Raw genomic sequence first — 18208 nt, forward strand, 5'->3', positions numbered from 1 at the left:
TGCAATGATGGGCTATCGGGGACTTGGAGACTTTTTTTTTTACTGTGCCCATGGTCTGCTCTTATCAAATTACGGTATTGCTTTGCACTGTTGTAACTGTATGTTATAATTATGTGGTTTTTGTCAGTTAGTCTTGGTCTGTCTTGTGTTTATGCGATATCATACTGGAGAAACATTGTATCATTTCTTAATGCATGCATTACTAAATGACAATAAATGAGGACTGAGTGTCCTGATAATCTAATCTAATCACATCTCTGCTCAATAATGTACTCACTACGGTTTTGGAAACGCCCAGATGGATAAATTTGTAAGCTTTTCAGTACCACTTGCCTTGACTCTTTGGGAACCAGTAATACACACTGGATAAATTAAGGATGCTCTTCTGAATTTCACTAGTGAGCTTCTGACAGTCCTACACAGAAAACACAGATCAGTAGAATTTGATTACACTTTATCAATTGCAAAATTCATAATCTGAAGTTCAACCTTTACACTTACTTGTTCAGATGGCAAAGGAGGCTTTGAAAAGGCCAGACTGAGTTTTGTTGCTTCTTGAGATACTGCTTTGACACACTCACCTAGAAGAAAAATAAGAGTTATACAATTTTCCATGAAAATACATAGTTGTACAAGTACAGGCTAACGAAAAAGTATGTAATTGTCCAAATATTTAAACTTTGCTTTATTAATAAAGTAGAACCGTGATTAATTCCTACTGTACTTCCTTTTACATACCAGCACCAACAACCACACATCTCCACTCCTATGCTGTAGTAGTGTTTACAAAGTTGTAAAATTAAACATTGGGAGACAATGCTACAACATCATCAAAAGATTTTGTGAATCAGCACTTGAATTCGGTAACAATTCACTTTCTATCCATTGAAAGCTATATTTTTCCCAAAATGTATACCACTTGAAGTTAAAATTAAACTCATAACACCGTTACATATGTAACCCCCTGGGTCGCCTCAGGCTCGCTCAGCTCGTTCCCGTCTAGGGGGAGCAGCCTTCGGCCCCGCCAAACTGGGTAATCAGCTGGTGTGGATGCTGTGTGATGTCCCCGCCTCGCCCAAAACCAGACAGTACACCATATGCGATTAAATGAGTACAATTTATAAAGGTTACTATAACTAAGTGATTAATAACAATACAGTATATATGAAGAGAAAATTAAAGAAAAGGCGCCAAACTTATCAAAGTCCAAACCACTTCGTGCACAACCGTTGGAGCTCAATTACTGAAGTCTTCTGGCCACCATTCGATCCCCTCGGAACTCCTCGACTCGCAGCTCAAGACCATCCGAACTCCTCGACTCTCCAAACAGCTCAGGACCCTCCGAGTGGTCAACCAAGCACATCTAGCTTCATACCCCCCCCCTCCTCCTCGGAGAATCTCCCGGCCTCGGACCCCCCTTTGGGGTCCGATCCTCGCCCAGCTTAGCGCATTGCGTCCTCTCTCTCGACCCCCTCGCGCCGATATGCCCAAAAGCCCGTCAACAAAAGCTTACAGACTCAGAAGAAAGAACATTAATCCCCATTTGGTTTACAAAGGAATACCATTCTCGGTATCAGTAAATTAGCATTCCTGCTAGTTAACAAAAGGAAACCCTTTCCCAAAATTAACAAAGAAAAAAAAGAAACCCCCTTTACACACTTCCTCCACCAAATAAAAGTCATGTCCTTATGACTACTAAATAACTCGCCACCTTTCCTGCCAACACACCGTAACCCAAGCACAAACAGTGACATCTCCTCCCCACACAGTAACCCTCACGCCCTGTTCCTCAGGCGCTACTTAGGCCAACTATCTGGGAGTTCCCTAACCCTTCTGAGGCCTCCGTACCCCCTCACCTAAACCCTTCAGGCTCGGACACAACTGGGGATACCTTGGGCCCACTACCAACTCCTCTCTCAACCTCTCACTCATGCCCCACACTGCACACAGCTAACCCTCCCCGCTACACCTGACTCAATGGGAGAAGGGCCAAAGGTCTCTTCCTCAATCGAGGGAAAGTCAGCAAAAGGCAGCATGTACCACACATCCAGCACATCATCCATCGAATCTGTATTCTTCCTCATTCCTGTGATCGGTAGCTGCTGTTTGACCTTCTCCAAACGGAAACACGTGGCCTGCACTGCTCCCGCAGTCTCTGCAGCCTCCTGTTCAGTATTCACTGCACTTCTCTCCAGATTTTTCTTCCTCATGACTTCTTCCAGATCAACTTTCAGGTTTTGCACTTCATTTGAACTGTCGATGGTCATCTTCAGGTTCCCTTCAAGCTTCCGCTTCTCTCTTCTGAGATTCGTCTGTAATTTCTTCACCTCCGCAAACTCCCCTCTCCGGGTTCTCAGTTTGCTATTACCCTCAGTCAGACAACTTTCTTCATTCTCTCCAACTTGTAAGTCTTCCGAATGGTTCCAGATCACTTTCTCCAGTCTCTCCGTCTTCATTTCAAACTTGATTCCGTAGAGACAGTCTCTCACGAGCTGCGACCTTCGCCAGCCCTGGCACGTGTCCTGAAAACACTTTAACTCGGTAGTTCTCAGCTGCTCCTGCAACGACCTCACTTCATATTCTCCTGAGGCAAATCCAAATACCAAGAGATCATCCACATACACCAAAACTCCAAACGCCTCCACATCCCCTATGGTCTTCCACCTGCCCCGCAGGAAGGTTGCAAGGGCTCCAGATATGCCCTGTGGCATCTTTTTGGACCCGAAGACTCCTAGGGAATTTATAACGGCCGTCTTCTCCTTGTTGGCCCCACTCATCGGGATCTGGCAACATCCATTCCTCAGATCCAGCACCTTAAACCACTTCACACCACTCAGACAGGCCATCGCCTCTCTGGCCCTCAGGGCCATATTCTGGTCACTGACAGTGTGCCTCTTCAACGCAATATAATCCATACACACGCTGCCTACGTCTTCCACGGCTGTAGGGGCCAGTCGCCGCAACCTCTCTCTCTCCGAGGTGTCTTCAGCAGTCAACTCCCCTCCCTTGTGGTATTTCGCAGCGTCCACGAAGAGGGTCTCACCCTCAGATACTTCCCCCAGGCCGTACCACCACTGGCTCTTGTTTGAATTCGGTATCAGCCCAATGCTGCTACACACGTCCGCACAAGCAGCTCGAAACCCTGGGTGCATCGACAATGCCTCCAAACAGCGCTCACCCACCTCCTCTGGGCAGGCTCCCAAGCGCACCAGCAGGATTTTGGTTCTCTCTAGAACAGAAACACTGCCCGTCTCAACAGGGTCCGGACACATCAGCTTTAACGATTCATGAACCTCAGTCTCCTCCACATTTGCCTCTAAGAGCTCCATTTTCACTGACCAACAACCGTTGTCTGGATAATCACCGGCACTGGTACCCCGAATCTCCAGTGTCCTCAATGTTGTCAAGGGTAAATGCTTCCAATAACGGTTATGAAACAAATTGTACAGCAACTTCACCGGCGCCCCGGTGCCGAGGATGGCTTTAACTTGACTTCCATCCATCCGTAACAACACCTGTGCGCATGGCCCCTCTAAGCCTTCAGGAATAGGGTCTGTTCCTTTCGGGAGTTCCTTGGTACATTGCTGGGAACGTGCTCCCCCAGAGACCCCAAGCCGTTCCCCCACTGGGCCTCCTCTAAGTTTCCCGACACCTCTCGAATCAACGGAACAACTGATCCCCTTGACAGATCCACTTGGCACCACAAGCAATTTATCTGCCCCCCTAGGCAAAAAGGGATACCCTAAAAACTTCCCACCAATCTCCTGCCACAGATATAATAAGCCCCCCAGCTGCGGCATTTGACTTCCAGTCGAACCACACGCATTTTCCCACACTTTCCCAGAACTGGCAGCGGTCACTTCGAGGTAATTGCGCCCGACAGTTCTAACAAAGTCACCAGCCCGCCTACTCAAACTTTCAACCCGTCCCTGTCGCTTTCCCTCAGCCAAGCACTGCCACTCACCCAACAACTGAGAGGTCTGCTCCACCCACGCCTCTGCCCCTTTAGGGCTGGACATTATTCCAATAACTGGGCGGAGCTCACCACTGCTGAAACATCCCAACCTGTCATTCCTCACTCTCCAAACAGTACGGACAACCCATGGTCCCACCACCATTTCGTCAGCACTAGTCGGAAATCGAACAACGACCTCCAGGCTAGCAACAGCAGCCACCCCACCCAACACACACGTAGCGATAACCAGCAATCGCACACCCACAAAGGCACACCAGCTCTTCGCCGCAGACACAATCCAAAGAGGGCGATCCCACAGCTTCCACAGAAATCAACCCCGGTCGAGCACCCCACAATGTAACCCCCTGGGTCGCCTCAGGCTCGCTCAGCTCGTTCCCGTCTAGGGGGAGCAGCCTTCGGCCCCGCCAAACTGGGTAATCAGCTGGTGTGGATGCTGTGTGATGTCCCCGCCTCGCCCAAAACCAGACAGTACACCATATGCGATTAAATGAGTACAATTTATAAAGGTTACTATAACTAAGTGATTAATAACGATACAGTATATATGAAGAGAAAATTAAAGAAAAGGCGCCAAACTTATCAAAGTCCAAACCACTTCGTGCACAACCGTTGGAGCTCAATTACTGAAGTCTTCTGGCCACCATTCGATCCCCTCGGAACTCCTCGACTCGCAGCTCAAGACCATCCGAACTCCTCGACTCTCCAAACAGCTCAGGACCCTCCGAGTGGTCAACCAAGCACATCTAGCTTCATACCCCCCCCTCCTCCTCGGAGAATCTCCCGGCCTCGGACCCCCCTTTGGGGTCCGATCCTCGCCCAGCTTAGCGCATTGCGTCCTCTCTCTCGACCCCCTCGCGCCGATATGCCCAAAAGCCCGTCAACAAAAGCTTACAGACTCAGAAGAAAGAACATTAATCCCCATTTGGTTTACAAAGGAATACCATTCTCGGTATCAGTAAATTAGCATTCCTGCTAGTTAACAAAAGGAAACCCTTTCCCAACAGTAACAAAGAAAAAAAAGAAACCCCCTTTACACATAGAACATAGAATAGTACAGCACATTAATGGCCCTTCGGCCCACAATGTTGTGCCGACCTTCAAACCCTGCCTCACATATAACCCCCCACCTTAAATTCCTCCATATACCTGTCTAGTAGTCTCCTAAACTTCACTAGTGTATCTGCCTCCACCACTAACTCAGGCAGTGCATTCCATGCACCAACCACTCTCTGAGTGAGAAACCTTCCTCTAATATCCCCCTTGAACTTCCCTCCCCTTACCTTAAAGCCATGTCCTCTTGTATTGAGCAGTGGTGACCTGGGGAAGAGGCCCTGGCTGTCCACTCTGTCTATTCCTCTTTATATCCTGTACACCTCTATCATGTCTCCTCTCATCCTCCTTCTCTCCAAAGAGTAAACCCCTAGCTCCCTTAATCTCTGATCATAATCCATACTCTCTAAACCAGGCAGCATCCTGATAAATCTCCTCTATACCCTTTCCAATGCTTCCACATCCTTCCTATAGTGAGACGACCAGAACTGGACACAGTACTCTTAAGTGTGGCTTAACTAGAGTTTTATACAGTTGCACCATTACATCGCGACTCTTAAACTCTATCTGTCGACTTATGAAAGCTAACAGCCCATAAGCTTTCTTAACTACCCTATCTACCTGTGAGGCAACTTTCAGAGATCTGTGGACATGTACCCCCAGATCCCTCTGCTCCTCCACACTACCAAGTATCCTGCCATTTACTTTGTACTCTGCCTTGGAATTTGTCCTTCCAAAGTGTACCACCTCACACTTCTCTGGGTTGAACTCCATCTGCCACTTCTGCATCCTATCAATGTCTCTCTGCAATCTTCAACAATCCTCTACACTATCTACAACACCACCAACCTTTGTGTCGTCTGCAAACTTGCCAACCCACCCTTCTACCCCAACATCCAGGTTGTTAATAAAAATCACAAAAAGTAGAGGTCCCAGAACAGATCCTTGTGGGACCCCACTAGTCACAATCTGAATGTACTCCCTCCACCACGACCCTCTACTTTCTGCAGCCAATTCTGAATCCACCTAGCCAAACTTCCCTGGATCCTGTGCCTTCTGACTTTCTGAATAAGCCTACCATGTGGAACCTTGTCAAATTCCTTACTAAAATCCATGTAGATCACATCCACTGCACTACCCTCATCTATATGTCTGGTCACCTCCTCAAAGAACTCTATCAGGCTTCATAGGCATGATCTGCCCTTCACAAAGCCATGCTGACTGTCCCTGATCAGACCATGATTCTCTAAATGCCCATAGATCCTATCTCTAAGAATCTTTTCCAACAGCTTTCCCACCACAGACGTAAGGCTCACTGGTCTGTAATTATCTGGACTATCCCTACTACCTTTTTTGAACAAGGGGACAACATTCGCCTCCCTGCAATCTTCCGGTACCATTCCCGTGGACAACGAGAACATAAAGATCCTAGCCCTAGGTTCAGCAATCTCCTCCCTTGCCTCGTGGAGCAGCCTGGGGAATATTCCGTCAGGCCCCAGGGACTTATCCATCCTAATGTATTTTAACAACTCCAACACCTCTTCTCCCTTAATATTAACATGCTCCAGAACATCAACCTCACTGATATTGTCCTCACCGTCAATGTTATGAAATGTTCAGATTCTAAACAGGTAAGTGTACCGATGGACTTACTACGCAATTTAATCACAGTCAATTTATCTACCACAAATGCTGAGAATAGAAAGATATCTAAATATCCCAGTGTAACAAAATTATAAAATAATAGTAGTGACAGCTGAAGCATGTACATTTAAAATGTTGAAAATCTAGTTATTTATATTAGGGACAAATAGCTAAAGTTATGAAGATAACACCAGTTAGTGTACTAGCGCTGTGTGTCTGTGTATGTTATACATGTCCTTTTTGGTGTAATTGGTAACTTGAACATTTATTCTCCACCATAATGAAGATGTCTTACCAATGGATAACTCGTTATATCATTCACAATCTCCTATTGTAACATTGACATTAAATATCAAACCTAGAGTTTTCCAGAAGAATTCCATGTCAAAATTCTCCAATTTCCATGATTCTCCTTCTGTAAAGAGAAAAGCTCATATTAACATGCCACTTTGGATTCACACAGTAGAAACAATAATGTAACACACTAAATGCCAATTATAAAAAAGGTTAACAAATACATTGCAACGAAACTCTCTCTACCAGCCCCTACTAGAAGAGCACACATGTGAATCTATATCATCTTACAAGAGCTTCATGAACTCTTCCTCATCTTGTTCTTATATTCCACATTAGCATTTTGTGATACATGAACAATCTGTTCTCATATTTAGAATACAAAATGCAGAGAAGTTGTAAAAGTTTGATTTAAGTTCAGCAAAATGCCGGTTGCAAGAAATATTAGATCCAATTGGTCAATGCTTAGAAATTGGCAGAGTAGTATGAAGGATGACAAAAGTAAAGTTCTAGGATACTACTACCAGAACATTGCCACTAACTAATCTAGAATCAAATCAAAAACAGTGTATGAACCAAGAGGTTTGTAGTCTGAGGAGGGCAGGATCACTGGCATTCAAGATCAGTGATCCAGAAACATGCAAGAAGTCCAGTTATGACGTATGGGCAATAAAACAATTCCAATTGAGGCTAGAGATGGAATTGGATGCACATCAGCTCTGGCAGTGTTTGCAGGCCAGTACTTCCTACAAAACAAAATCAAACATCATGAATGACTCCTCTCCTAGATGAGTTCAACACCTTTTATGCATGCTTTGTAAGAAGAGTAAAACTACACCTGTGTGAATCCCTGCAGCACCTGATGATCCTGTGATCTTTGTCTCAGAGGCCAGAGTCAGAACATTTTTCAAGAGTGCGAGTCCTCACCAGGCATCAGGCCTGATGGTGTACCTGGGAGGGCACTGAAACCCTGTGCCGACCAACTGATGGATAGGAGTGTTCAAGAACATCTTCAATCCTTCACTAGGGAGAAGCGCTGACGACGTTTCGGGCCGTGACCCTTCGTCAGGACTAACTGAAAGGAAAGATAGTAAGAGATTTGAAAGTAGGAGGGGGAGGGGAAAACGTGAAATAATAGGAGAAGACCGGAGGGCGTGGGGTGAAGCTGAGAGCCAGAAAGGTGATTGGCAAAAGGGATACAGAGCTAGAGAAGGGAAAGGATCATGGAACGGGAGGCCTACGGAGAAAGAAAGGGGGAGGGGAGCACCAGAGGGAGATGGAGAACAGGCAGAGTGATGGGCAGAGAGAGAAAGGAAAAAAAGGGAGGGGGAAAAAAGCTAAATACATTCGGGATGGGGAAGGAGGAGAGGCACTAATGGGTTTCCCCCCTCCTTTTTTTTCTTTCTCTCTCTGCCCATCACTCCTTGCCTGCTCTCCATCTCCCTCTGGTGCTCCCCTCCCTCCTTCTTTCTCCTGAGGCCTCCCGTCCCATGATCCTTTCCCTTCTCCAGCTCTGTATCCCTTTTGCCAATCACCTTTCCAGCTCTCAGCTTCACCCCACCCCCTCCGGTCTTCTCCTATCATTTCACATTTCCCCCTCCCCCCACTACTTTCAAATCTCTTACTATCTTTCCTTTCAGTTAGTCCTGACGAAGGGTCTCGGCCCGAAACGTCGACAGCACTTCTCCCTATAGATGCTGCCTGGCCTGCTGCGTTCCACCAGCATTGAATTTCTTGAATTTCCAGCATCTGCAGATTTCCTCGTGTTTGCCAGTAGAATTCATGTTCTAAGTTGTTGGCCAGGGTCAACACAGTTACATTGTTTGTGCAGAGACAAGAAAGCGCAAGCTTTGATGAATTAAGAGTAGCATAATGAGTTTCCTAACCTAGCTCCACTGATGAACGGTCAACAGGAGTATCGTAAGTAAAGCAAGGAACTATAAATATGTCAATGTGACACTAGTGGTCAGTAAAATCCTTAAGCACATTTAGGATGAATCAGAATCAGGTTTAATATCACTGGTATATAGCATGAATATGCCAGCTGGTGGTGTCGTGGCGTCAGCGCCGGACTTCGGAGCGAAGGCTCCCGAGTTCAATTCCAGCCGGCTCCCTTGCATGCTTTCCATCCGTGCTGGGTTGAGCGTCGAGCTAGCAACTCGTTCTCATAAAAAGAAGAAAGCCTGCTAAAAAAGTGCAGTCATGATGGCATCCCGACGACTCCACTTGGAGCTAAGGGCTTTCTTCTTCTAATAGCATGAATATTTTTGTTTTGTGGCAGCAGTATAGTGCAATTCATAATAGAAACTATAAATTATGATTAAGAAATATTGTAAGTTTGATAAACCACCTCATTAAAAAGATCTGCAATGTAGAACAGTCTATGTTCGAAACCTTTCCCGATCATACTCCTCAATACTTCCTTGGCCACATTGACCAACTGCATGAGCGCTGCTTCATGCTGAGCTCATCAATTTCACCTCTAATTTCCACCCTGCCCATAAACTCACTTGGTCAATCTCTGACACCTCCCTTCCCTTTCTTAATCTCTCTCCACCTCTGAAGACAAACTAACAGCCGACATCTTTTATAAACCTACTAATTCCCAGAGTTATCTCAACCATACCTCTTCCCACTCTATCTCCTGTAAAAATGCCATTCCTTTTTCAAGCGTCTTTGCCTCTGCCATGTTGCCAGGACATGGCTTTCCATTTCAGGACATCAGAAATGTCCTCCTCCTTTAAAGAATGGGGTTTCCCTCACTCTGCTGTTGATGTTGCCCTCACCCACATCTCCTTCATTTCCCCTATATCTGCCCACACCCCATCTTCTTTCCAGCTTAATAGTGATTGAGTCCCTCTAATTCTTACTTGTGACCCCATCAGGCTGCACTTTTATCGTCCCCGTCTTCCATCATCTCCAAATGAATGCTACTACTAAACATATTGTTATCTCTCCCCCCCCACTCCACTTTCTGTAGTCATCACTCCCTCAGTGATTCCCTTGTCCATTCACCCCTCCCCAGTACTTATCAAGTGGCCTAGGTGCTACACCTGCCAAATTCACCTCCATTCAGGATCCCAAACAGTCCTTCCAGCTACAACAACACTTCACCTGTCAATCTGCTGGAGTTGTCTATTGTGTCCGATATTCCCATTGCAGCCTCCTTTACACTGGTGAGACCTGTCGTAAACTGGTGGGCCACATTGTTGAGCACCACCACACCATCCACCACAAGCAGGACTTCCCAGTGGCCGAACATTTTAATTCTGATTCCCATTCCTGTTGCAATGTGTCGGTCCACGGCCTCCTCTTGTGCCGAGATGAGGCCACCCTTTGGGTGGAGGAGCAACACCTTATGTTTCAACAAGGTATCCTGCAACCTGATGGCATGAATATTGATTTCTCTTTTCAGTAAACAAATTCCACTCCCCTCTCTCTATTCCCCACTCTGATCTTCTCACCTGCCTATCATTTCCTCCTGGGTCCCTTCCTCCTTCCCTTTCTTCTATGGTCCACTCTCCTCTATCAGATTCTTTGTTCTCCAACCCTTGATCTTTCCACCCACCCAGCTTCACCTATCACCTTCCAACTTGCCTCTTACCTCTTTCCCCACTGTTTCATTCTGCAATCCTCCCCCTTCCTTCTTAGTCCTGGAGAAGGGTCTCAGCCCAACATTCTGACTGTTTATTCATTTCTATAAATGCTGCCGGACCCGCTGAGTTCCTCCAGCGTTTTGAGTGTTTTGTTAAAAAGCAGCAGTAAGTGCATCAACCTGAATAGGAAATTAGTTGAAATATAGAATACTGAACAATGAGATCTTTTCCCATTGATAATTACTCGTAAGGTACTACAGATCACAAATGAACATTAAGTGTTGGCACCCAACCTTCATGGCTGACTTGCCATTCAATATGATTTGAACAGCTTAGGAGAATGGACAAAAAAGTGGCAGATGGAAACAGTGTAGGGAAGTATATGATCTTTCACTTTGGTAGAAGGAATAAAGATGTGGACTATTTTCTAAATGGGGAGTATATTCAAAACTCAGAGGCACAAGGGGATTTGGGAGTCCTCGTGTAGGATTCCCTAAAGGTTAACTTGCAGTTGGAATTGGTGCGGAGGAAGATAAATGCCATGTTGGCATTCATATCGAGAGGACTACAAAAGAAAAGGATATGATGCTGAGGCTGCACTTGGAGCATTGCAAGCCATTTTTGGCCCCTTATCTAAGGATGATGTGGCATTGGCAGATGTCTGAAGGAGTTTCATGAGAATGATCCCAGGCATTAAAGGGGTAAATCTGTGAAGAGCATTTGGTGGCTCTGGCCTATATTAGCTGGAGTTTAGAAAGGGGGGGGGGGGGGTTCTCAGTGAAACCTATTGAAAATTGAAAGGCCTAGATAGAATGATCTTGGAGAGATCATTGTTTCCAATAGCAGGAGTGTCTAGGACCCAGTTTCAGACTGCAAAAGGCACAGCCTCAGATTTCAAGTACATTCCTTTACAACAGAGACCAGGAGGAATTTCTTTATCCGCAGGGTGGTGAATCTGTGGAATTCAATGCTACAGACAGCTGTGGTGGCTGAGTTATTGGGTATATTTAAACCAGAGGTTGATAGGTTCTTGATTAGTATGGGTGTCAAAGTTTACAGGAAGAAGGCAGGAGAATGGGATTAAGAGTACCACATTACATAATTCTGCTCCTGTTCTTATGATACAAAGATTGGTAGTGGTGTGGACAGCATAGAAGACTGGTATAAGATACAGTGGAATGTAGATCTGTTGCAGATGAGTATGATGAAATGGCAGATGAGAGTTTAATCTGGTAAGCTTGCCTTTATTAGTTAAAGAATGAAGTTCAAGACTCAAAGTTTTGTTGCAGCTTTATTACTCTAGTTAGGCCATTTCTAGTGGTTTACCAGGATGGTCCTTGAATTAGAGGATGTGTGCTATAAGTGGGTGGACAAACTTAGGTTGTTTTCTCCAGAGCATTGAAGGCTGAGGAGAGATCTAATTGAGGGTTATGAGACACATAAACCGGCATCACTTGTCCAGGACTGAAATATTTAATATAAGAGGACATGTATTTTAAGGCAAGAGGAAGCAAGTTCAAAGGAGGCACGTGGACCAAGCTTTTTTTTAACAGAGATAGGTGCCTGGAAAGCATTGCCTGAGATGGTGATAGAGGCAAAGATAATAAAAATGTTTCAGTAGTTCTTAAATAAGTACATGAATGTACAGTAAGTGGAAATAGTGTATTAGTTTAGCTGAGTCATTGATTACAAATTAATTTAATTCAGCACAGCATCATAGGCTGAAGGGCTTGTTCCAGTGTTGAACTGTACCATGTGATGTTGGGATGAGAGATGTCAGGCTATTCAGAAAATCTTAAGTATTGCATAGACTGGCTGCAACAAATGAAGTGAGATGTTTTACACAATCAACTGACAGCTTCACATATACCTCAATCTAGAAATTCATCACGGGGATAATCCCGGTAATTGTGCTCTAATTCATTCAGGCTCCGGGAGACCACGGACCAACAAGGGAAGTAACGTGCCTTCCTTCACCCAGCACTATCAGCACCCGCTCAGTCCTTCACTCTCACACGATGCCAGGCATCAGACACAATGCAGACAAATGGCCTTGCGCCCACCCACCCAAACCGACCGACCGTGCCCCGCAAGAGTCCAAGCAGCGGCACCGGGCTGCTGGCTGACGAGCTGACTGATGACCGACTCGCCCACACTAACCTCGCAGCTGCGACACTACTTCGCGCAGGCCCTGCACCAGATTCCGCAGCGGCAGCCGCAGATCACCACCACACTGCAAGGCCTCGGGCTCTATTCCCTCCTCCATCTTCAACTTCCAAGCGGCCGCGGAGCAGCGTTTCCTGGGGAGGCGGGGTTACAGGAAGGGCCAATGACGGTGGCGCGGTGGTGGGCGGGGCTAATAAAGGGCGGGGTCGCGGGAGGGCCAATGACTGTGGCGCGGTGGTGGGCGGGGCTAATAAAGGGCGGGGTCGCGGGAGGGCCAATGACTGTGGCGCGGTGGTGGGCGGGGCTAATAAAGGACGGGGTCGCGGGAGGGCCAATGACGGTGGGACGGTGGTGGGCGGGGCTAATAAAGGACGGGGTTACGGGAACATCCAATGACTGTGTCGCGGTGGTGGGCGGGGCTAATAAAGGGCGGGGTCGCGGAAGGGCCAATGACGGTGGGGCGGTGGTGGGCGGGGTAACAAGGGATAACGCAATGATAAAGGCGGAGCAACCTGCCCATCACCTCTCTCTGGTACTTGTTGCTCTTCCCTTCCTTCCATGGCAGCTATACTTGAATGTTCTCTACCTGTGACAGTAACAACTGCTTTCTTCTGTGTAACTTCTCATTTTGGTGCCTATTAACTTCAATGTCCCACACTTGTTCAAATGCTGCTTGTTGAAAGGGCGGTTACTTTTGTCTCATTCCTGAAATTCAGCTCTGATCCTTGATGAGATCTAAGTGATCCTGGTGCAATTCAGCCTCGGCATTGTGAATAGGTTCATTGCCAATAAGTGTTGTTTGACAGTATTGTCAATGAGACTTTGCTGATGATAGAAAGGAAACATCAGGACTGAGTGATGTTATCCTTTGTCTCTTGTCAGAAGTTTTATCTGTTAGTTCAGTCTAAACAGTTGTCAGATTCATTCCGGAAACATTCAAACTCATGGTCTTCTCACAGTCATGCCATCTTCTCCCTGCAAGAGGTACAGCAAACTGAAGTACCACACCACCAGGTTCAAAAACTGCTACTTTTTTTGCAACCACCGTTGCTTAAACCCTAACCCTACCTCAGCCATGGGGCATGCACTAGTATGGTCTTGGCTTCCATTGTGTCTTTTTGTTTTGTGCTCTCTAGCTTTTGCATATTTTATCTGTGATATAATTTATAGTCCATATGTTATCTGAACCCATCTGCCCGGGATGCTGCTGCGAGCAAATTTTTTCATCGTACTTGTACCTTACTCTACTTATGCATGTGACAATAAACTTGATTTAACTTCTTTGCTATTGTCCCAGGTATTATACTCTAAAAACAAGAGGCCTAAATGGACTTTTTGAATTTCTCTGCAATTTTTAGAAGGTTGTGACTGAAGCCATTGACTTCTTCTACTTCCCCAATGTCCAACCCGTTGGGAATCACAATACATGAACTCTGTAGTAGAAACATATTAAACTTTCATCCTTTGCTTTTGTGGCACATTCTCGTTTTTTTTTTCACTTTTGCTTTCAGATAGGGTAAAACAAGATTAAAACATATCTTGAGTTTCCCTTCAATTAGCATTTTTACTGGACAGTAAATGAAAATTAAGAACCAAAATCTGCAGATTTTGAAAAGCTTAAAAAGTCAAAATTTGAAATGTTAATAATTTCTCTTTCCAAAAATACTGCTCAATCTGCTGAGGGTTTCCAGCATTTTCTGTTTCCACTCCACTAGTGAGTATCCTGTGGGATGCATCCATGATAGCTGTCTTGAACAGAATGTTACTGAACCCACAAGGGAATGTGCTATGTTAGGTAAAATTAGTGATCTTGCAGTTAGGGATACTATTGGAAAGAGTGATCACAATATAATTAAGTTTCTCATACAAATAGAGGGTGCAATAGTTTGATTGAAAACCAGTTTATTATGCCTAAACAATAGAGACTGTAATGCGACAAGGAAGGATTTGCCCAGTGTAGACTGAAACCTCGGGCTATTTGGTGGGATGGTTGAGGAACAACGGAAGACTTTCAAAGAGATTTTTCACAGTGCTCAACAAAAGTATATTCCAGTTAAAAGCAAGGACAGTAAGAGTGGGGAGAGCCAGCATTGGATGACTAAGGAAATAAAAGAAGGCATCAAACTAAAAGTTCGTGCATACAAAGTCACTAAGAATAGTGGGAAACTGGAAGATTGGAATAACTTTAGAAAGTAACAAAGAACCACTAAGTGAGCAATAAAGAAAGGGAAGATGGATTATGAAAATAAATAAGTACAAAATACAAAAACAGAGTAAAAGTTTTTATAATTAAGCGAAAAATGGGGGCTAAAGTGAACATAGGTTCCTTGGAGGATGAGAAAGGGGAATTGAACTGGGTAATGAGGAAATGGCCAAGGTTTTGAATGAATATTTTGTGTTGGTCTTCACAGTGGATGACACATCTAACATGCCAAAGACAGATGATATGGATGCAATGAGAGGTGAGGACCTCGGTACAATAACTATCACTAAAGAGGTAGTGCTGAACAAACCTGTGGGCCTGAAGATAGATAAGTCCCATGGTCCTGATGGGATGCATCCCAGGGTACTGAAAAAAAATAGCAGAGGTTATAGTAGAGGCTTTGGTGATAATTTACCAAAATTCTCTGGATTCCAGCAGGTCCCGGCAGATTGGAAGATGGCAAATGTCGCGCCATTATTCAAAAAAGGATGTAGGTAAAAGGCAGGTAATTATAGGTCAGTTAGTTTTACATCCATAGATGGGAAAATGCTTGAAGCTATCATTAAAGAAGAATCAGCAAGGCATCTGGAAGGAAATGAATCCATCAGGTAGACACAGCATGGATTCAACAAAGGCAGGTCCTGTTTGACAAACTTACTGGAGTTCTTTGAGGATATAATGAGCACAGTGGATAGAGGGGAACAGATGGACATTATTTACTTGGATTTTCAGAAGGCGTACGATGATGTGCTGCATAAAAGACTTATCCCTAAGATAAGGATGCATAGAGTTGGGGGTGATGTATTAGCATGGATAGTGATTGGTTCACTAATAAAAAGCAGAGAGTTGGGATACATGGCTCTTACTCTGGTTGGTAAGCAGTGGTGAGTGGTGTGCCGCAGGGGTCGGTGTTGGGTCCACAACTGTTCACGATATACATTAACAATCTGTAAGAGGGTATCGAGTGTAGTGTATCTAAGTTTGCTGATGATACTAAGTTGAGCAAAAAAGCAAATTATGCAGAAGGTACAGAGAGTCTGCAGAGATATAGACAGGTTAAATGAGTGGGCAACGATCTGGTATTTGGTAAATGCGGTGTCATCCACTTTGGAAGGAAATATGGGAAGAGCAGAATATTATTTAATTGGTAAAAGATTGCAGCATGCTTCTGTGCAGAAGGGCTTGGGAATGCTTGTGCATGAATCAGAAAAGGTTGGTTTGCAGATGCAGAAGGCTATCAAGAATGCAAATGGAATGTTGGCCATTGCTAGAGTGATAGAATTTAAGAGCAGAGAGGTTATGCTGCAACTGTTCAGGGTACTGGTGAGGCTGCATCTGACGTACTGCATGCAATTCTGGTCTCCTTACTTGAGGAAGCATATACTGACTTTGGAGACAGTGCAGGTTGATTCCAGGGATGAGGGGTTTAGACTATGAGAGATTGGGTCGTCTGGGACTGTACTTGGTGGAATTCAGAAGAATGAGAGGAGATCTTATAGAAACATACAAAATTATGAAAGGGATAGATAAGATAGAGGCAGGATATTTGTTTCCACTTATAGGTGAGACTAGAACTAGAGGACATGCCTCAGGATTTGGGTGATTACATTTAGGACACAGATAAGGAGCAACTGCTTTTCCCAGAGAGTAGTGAATCTGTTGAATTCTCTGCCCGATGCAGCAGTGGAAGCTATCTCAGAAAATATATTGAAGATAAGGTTGGATAGATTTTTATACAGTAGGGGAATTAAGGGTTGTGAGGAAAAAGCAATTAGATGGAGATGAGTCCATGGCCAAATCAGCCATGATCTTATTGAATGATGAAGCAAGCTCGACAGGCCAGATGGCCTACTCCTGCTCCTATTTCTTAAATTCTTACGTTATCAAGCAAGTTTTTGACATTGGGTGATGGAGAGGAATTTTCCTTTCTTCTCCATGCTGTTCATAAATTATGTAAACTGAAACAATCCAAGTGGAGCACTATTACCTATTGAAGACTTCTTGGTAGAGTAAGTAAAGGAAGATATTAATATTTCCGATCATTAGTCTAAGGCTTATTACAGATTCAGGCTAGGGTGAGATGTGGGCAGGATTTATGGAAGGGTCTTCTTGTGTGGAGCTACAGCAAGCCCCTTTGTATAACAGAGGATTCCAGGGGAGAACATGGTGACAGGTCCAGTCTCTCGGTAGACCCATAGACATTACTATACAAGAAATAGAGGAAAATGAAAAATAGTACAAAATCTGTTAGAATGCCCATTGAAAAGGAACAGTAGTCTATCCATTCAGAACAAACTAAAAGCGCTATTTTCTTCCACAGAGAACATATTTGCTCATTCAAATCACTGAGCTTTGTTTTTAACTGGCAAAATTCCTCCAATTAATATACACTCAGTGGCCACTTTATGAGCTATCTCCTGTACCTCATATAGTGGCCACTGAGTGTGCATTTGTGGACTTCTGCTGTTGGGGACCTTCCACTTCAATGTGTTGTGTATTCAGAGATGGTCTTCTGCACACCACTGTTGTAACACCTCATTATTTGAATTACCATCACCTTCCCTGTTGAAAGAGCCCGGTCATTCTCCTCTGACCTTTGATTAACATGGCATTTTTGCCCCCAGAATTGCTGCTGATGTAATTTTTTTTCCCACCAACTTCTGTAAACTCTAGAAATTGTTGTGTGTGAACATTCCAGGAGATCATCAATTTCCAAGATGCTCAAACCACCTTGCCTGGCACCAACAATCATTCCACTGTCAAAGTCATTTCCATGACATTTCTTCCCCATTTTGATGTTTGGTCTGAACAACAACTGAATCTCTTCACTGTGCACTGAGTTGCTGCGACATGATTGGCTGATTAGATATTTGTGTTAATGAGCAGGTGTACCTAATAAAGTGACAGCTGAGTGAACATGTGCCTACCTCGAACAAAAGTAGGTCTGAGAGGAAGGCCAAAGCAAAGCAGTGATTCAGAACATCTTTTACCTGCTTAAGTGAAGACTGTTCTGGGGTATCCTGACTAGGCCAGTCTTTAATGTGCTGGTCATGGTGATCTGGCCATAGCGAGCAAGCAAACAGTGAGTAGAGTCCAGTCTCTGCTCTTAACGCATTGTGGTAGTCTGAGGAATTGATGTCTCTCCCTCCAATTTCTCTGTTGGATTCATAGAAAATTGGAGCCCTGGATCAGTGTTACATGGTACATTATATTTTCCTTTTAGATATACAAGGGGTGATTGATAAGTTCGTGGCCTAAGGTAGGAGTCAATTTTAGAAA

General features: G+C 44.7%; 1 protein-coding gene across 1 annotated transcript in view; it reads right to left on the bottom strand.

Moving 5' to 3' along the window:
- The window catches only part of ccndbp1 (cyclin D-type binding-protein 1), a 40050-nt gene extending 27166 nt beyond the window's left edge, over positions 1–12884 (bottom strand). Inside the window, exons 1-4 of the mRNA XM_059980457.1 lie at positions 12721–12884; positions 7029–7085; positions 502–581; positions 334–415 (exon numbers count right to left, since the gene is read on the bottom strand). Coding sequence (XP_059836440.1) covers positions 334–415; positions 502–581; positions 7029–7085; positions 12721–12826 — 325 coding nt within the window. The 5' untranslated portion in view covers positions 12827–12884. The remainder of the gene's footprint in view (positions 1–333; positions 416–501; positions 582–7028; positions 7086–12720) is intronic.
- Positions 12885–18208: the final 5324 nt, after the last annotated feature.

This window comes from Hypanus sabinus, chromosome 9 (assembly GCF_030144855.1).
Source record: "Hypanus sabinus isolate sHypSab1 chromosome 9, sHypSab1.hap1, whole genome shotgun sequence".
Lineage (NCBI taxonomy): Eukaryota > Metazoa > Chordata > Chondrichthyes > Myliobatiformes > Dasyatidae > Hypanus > Hypanus sabinus.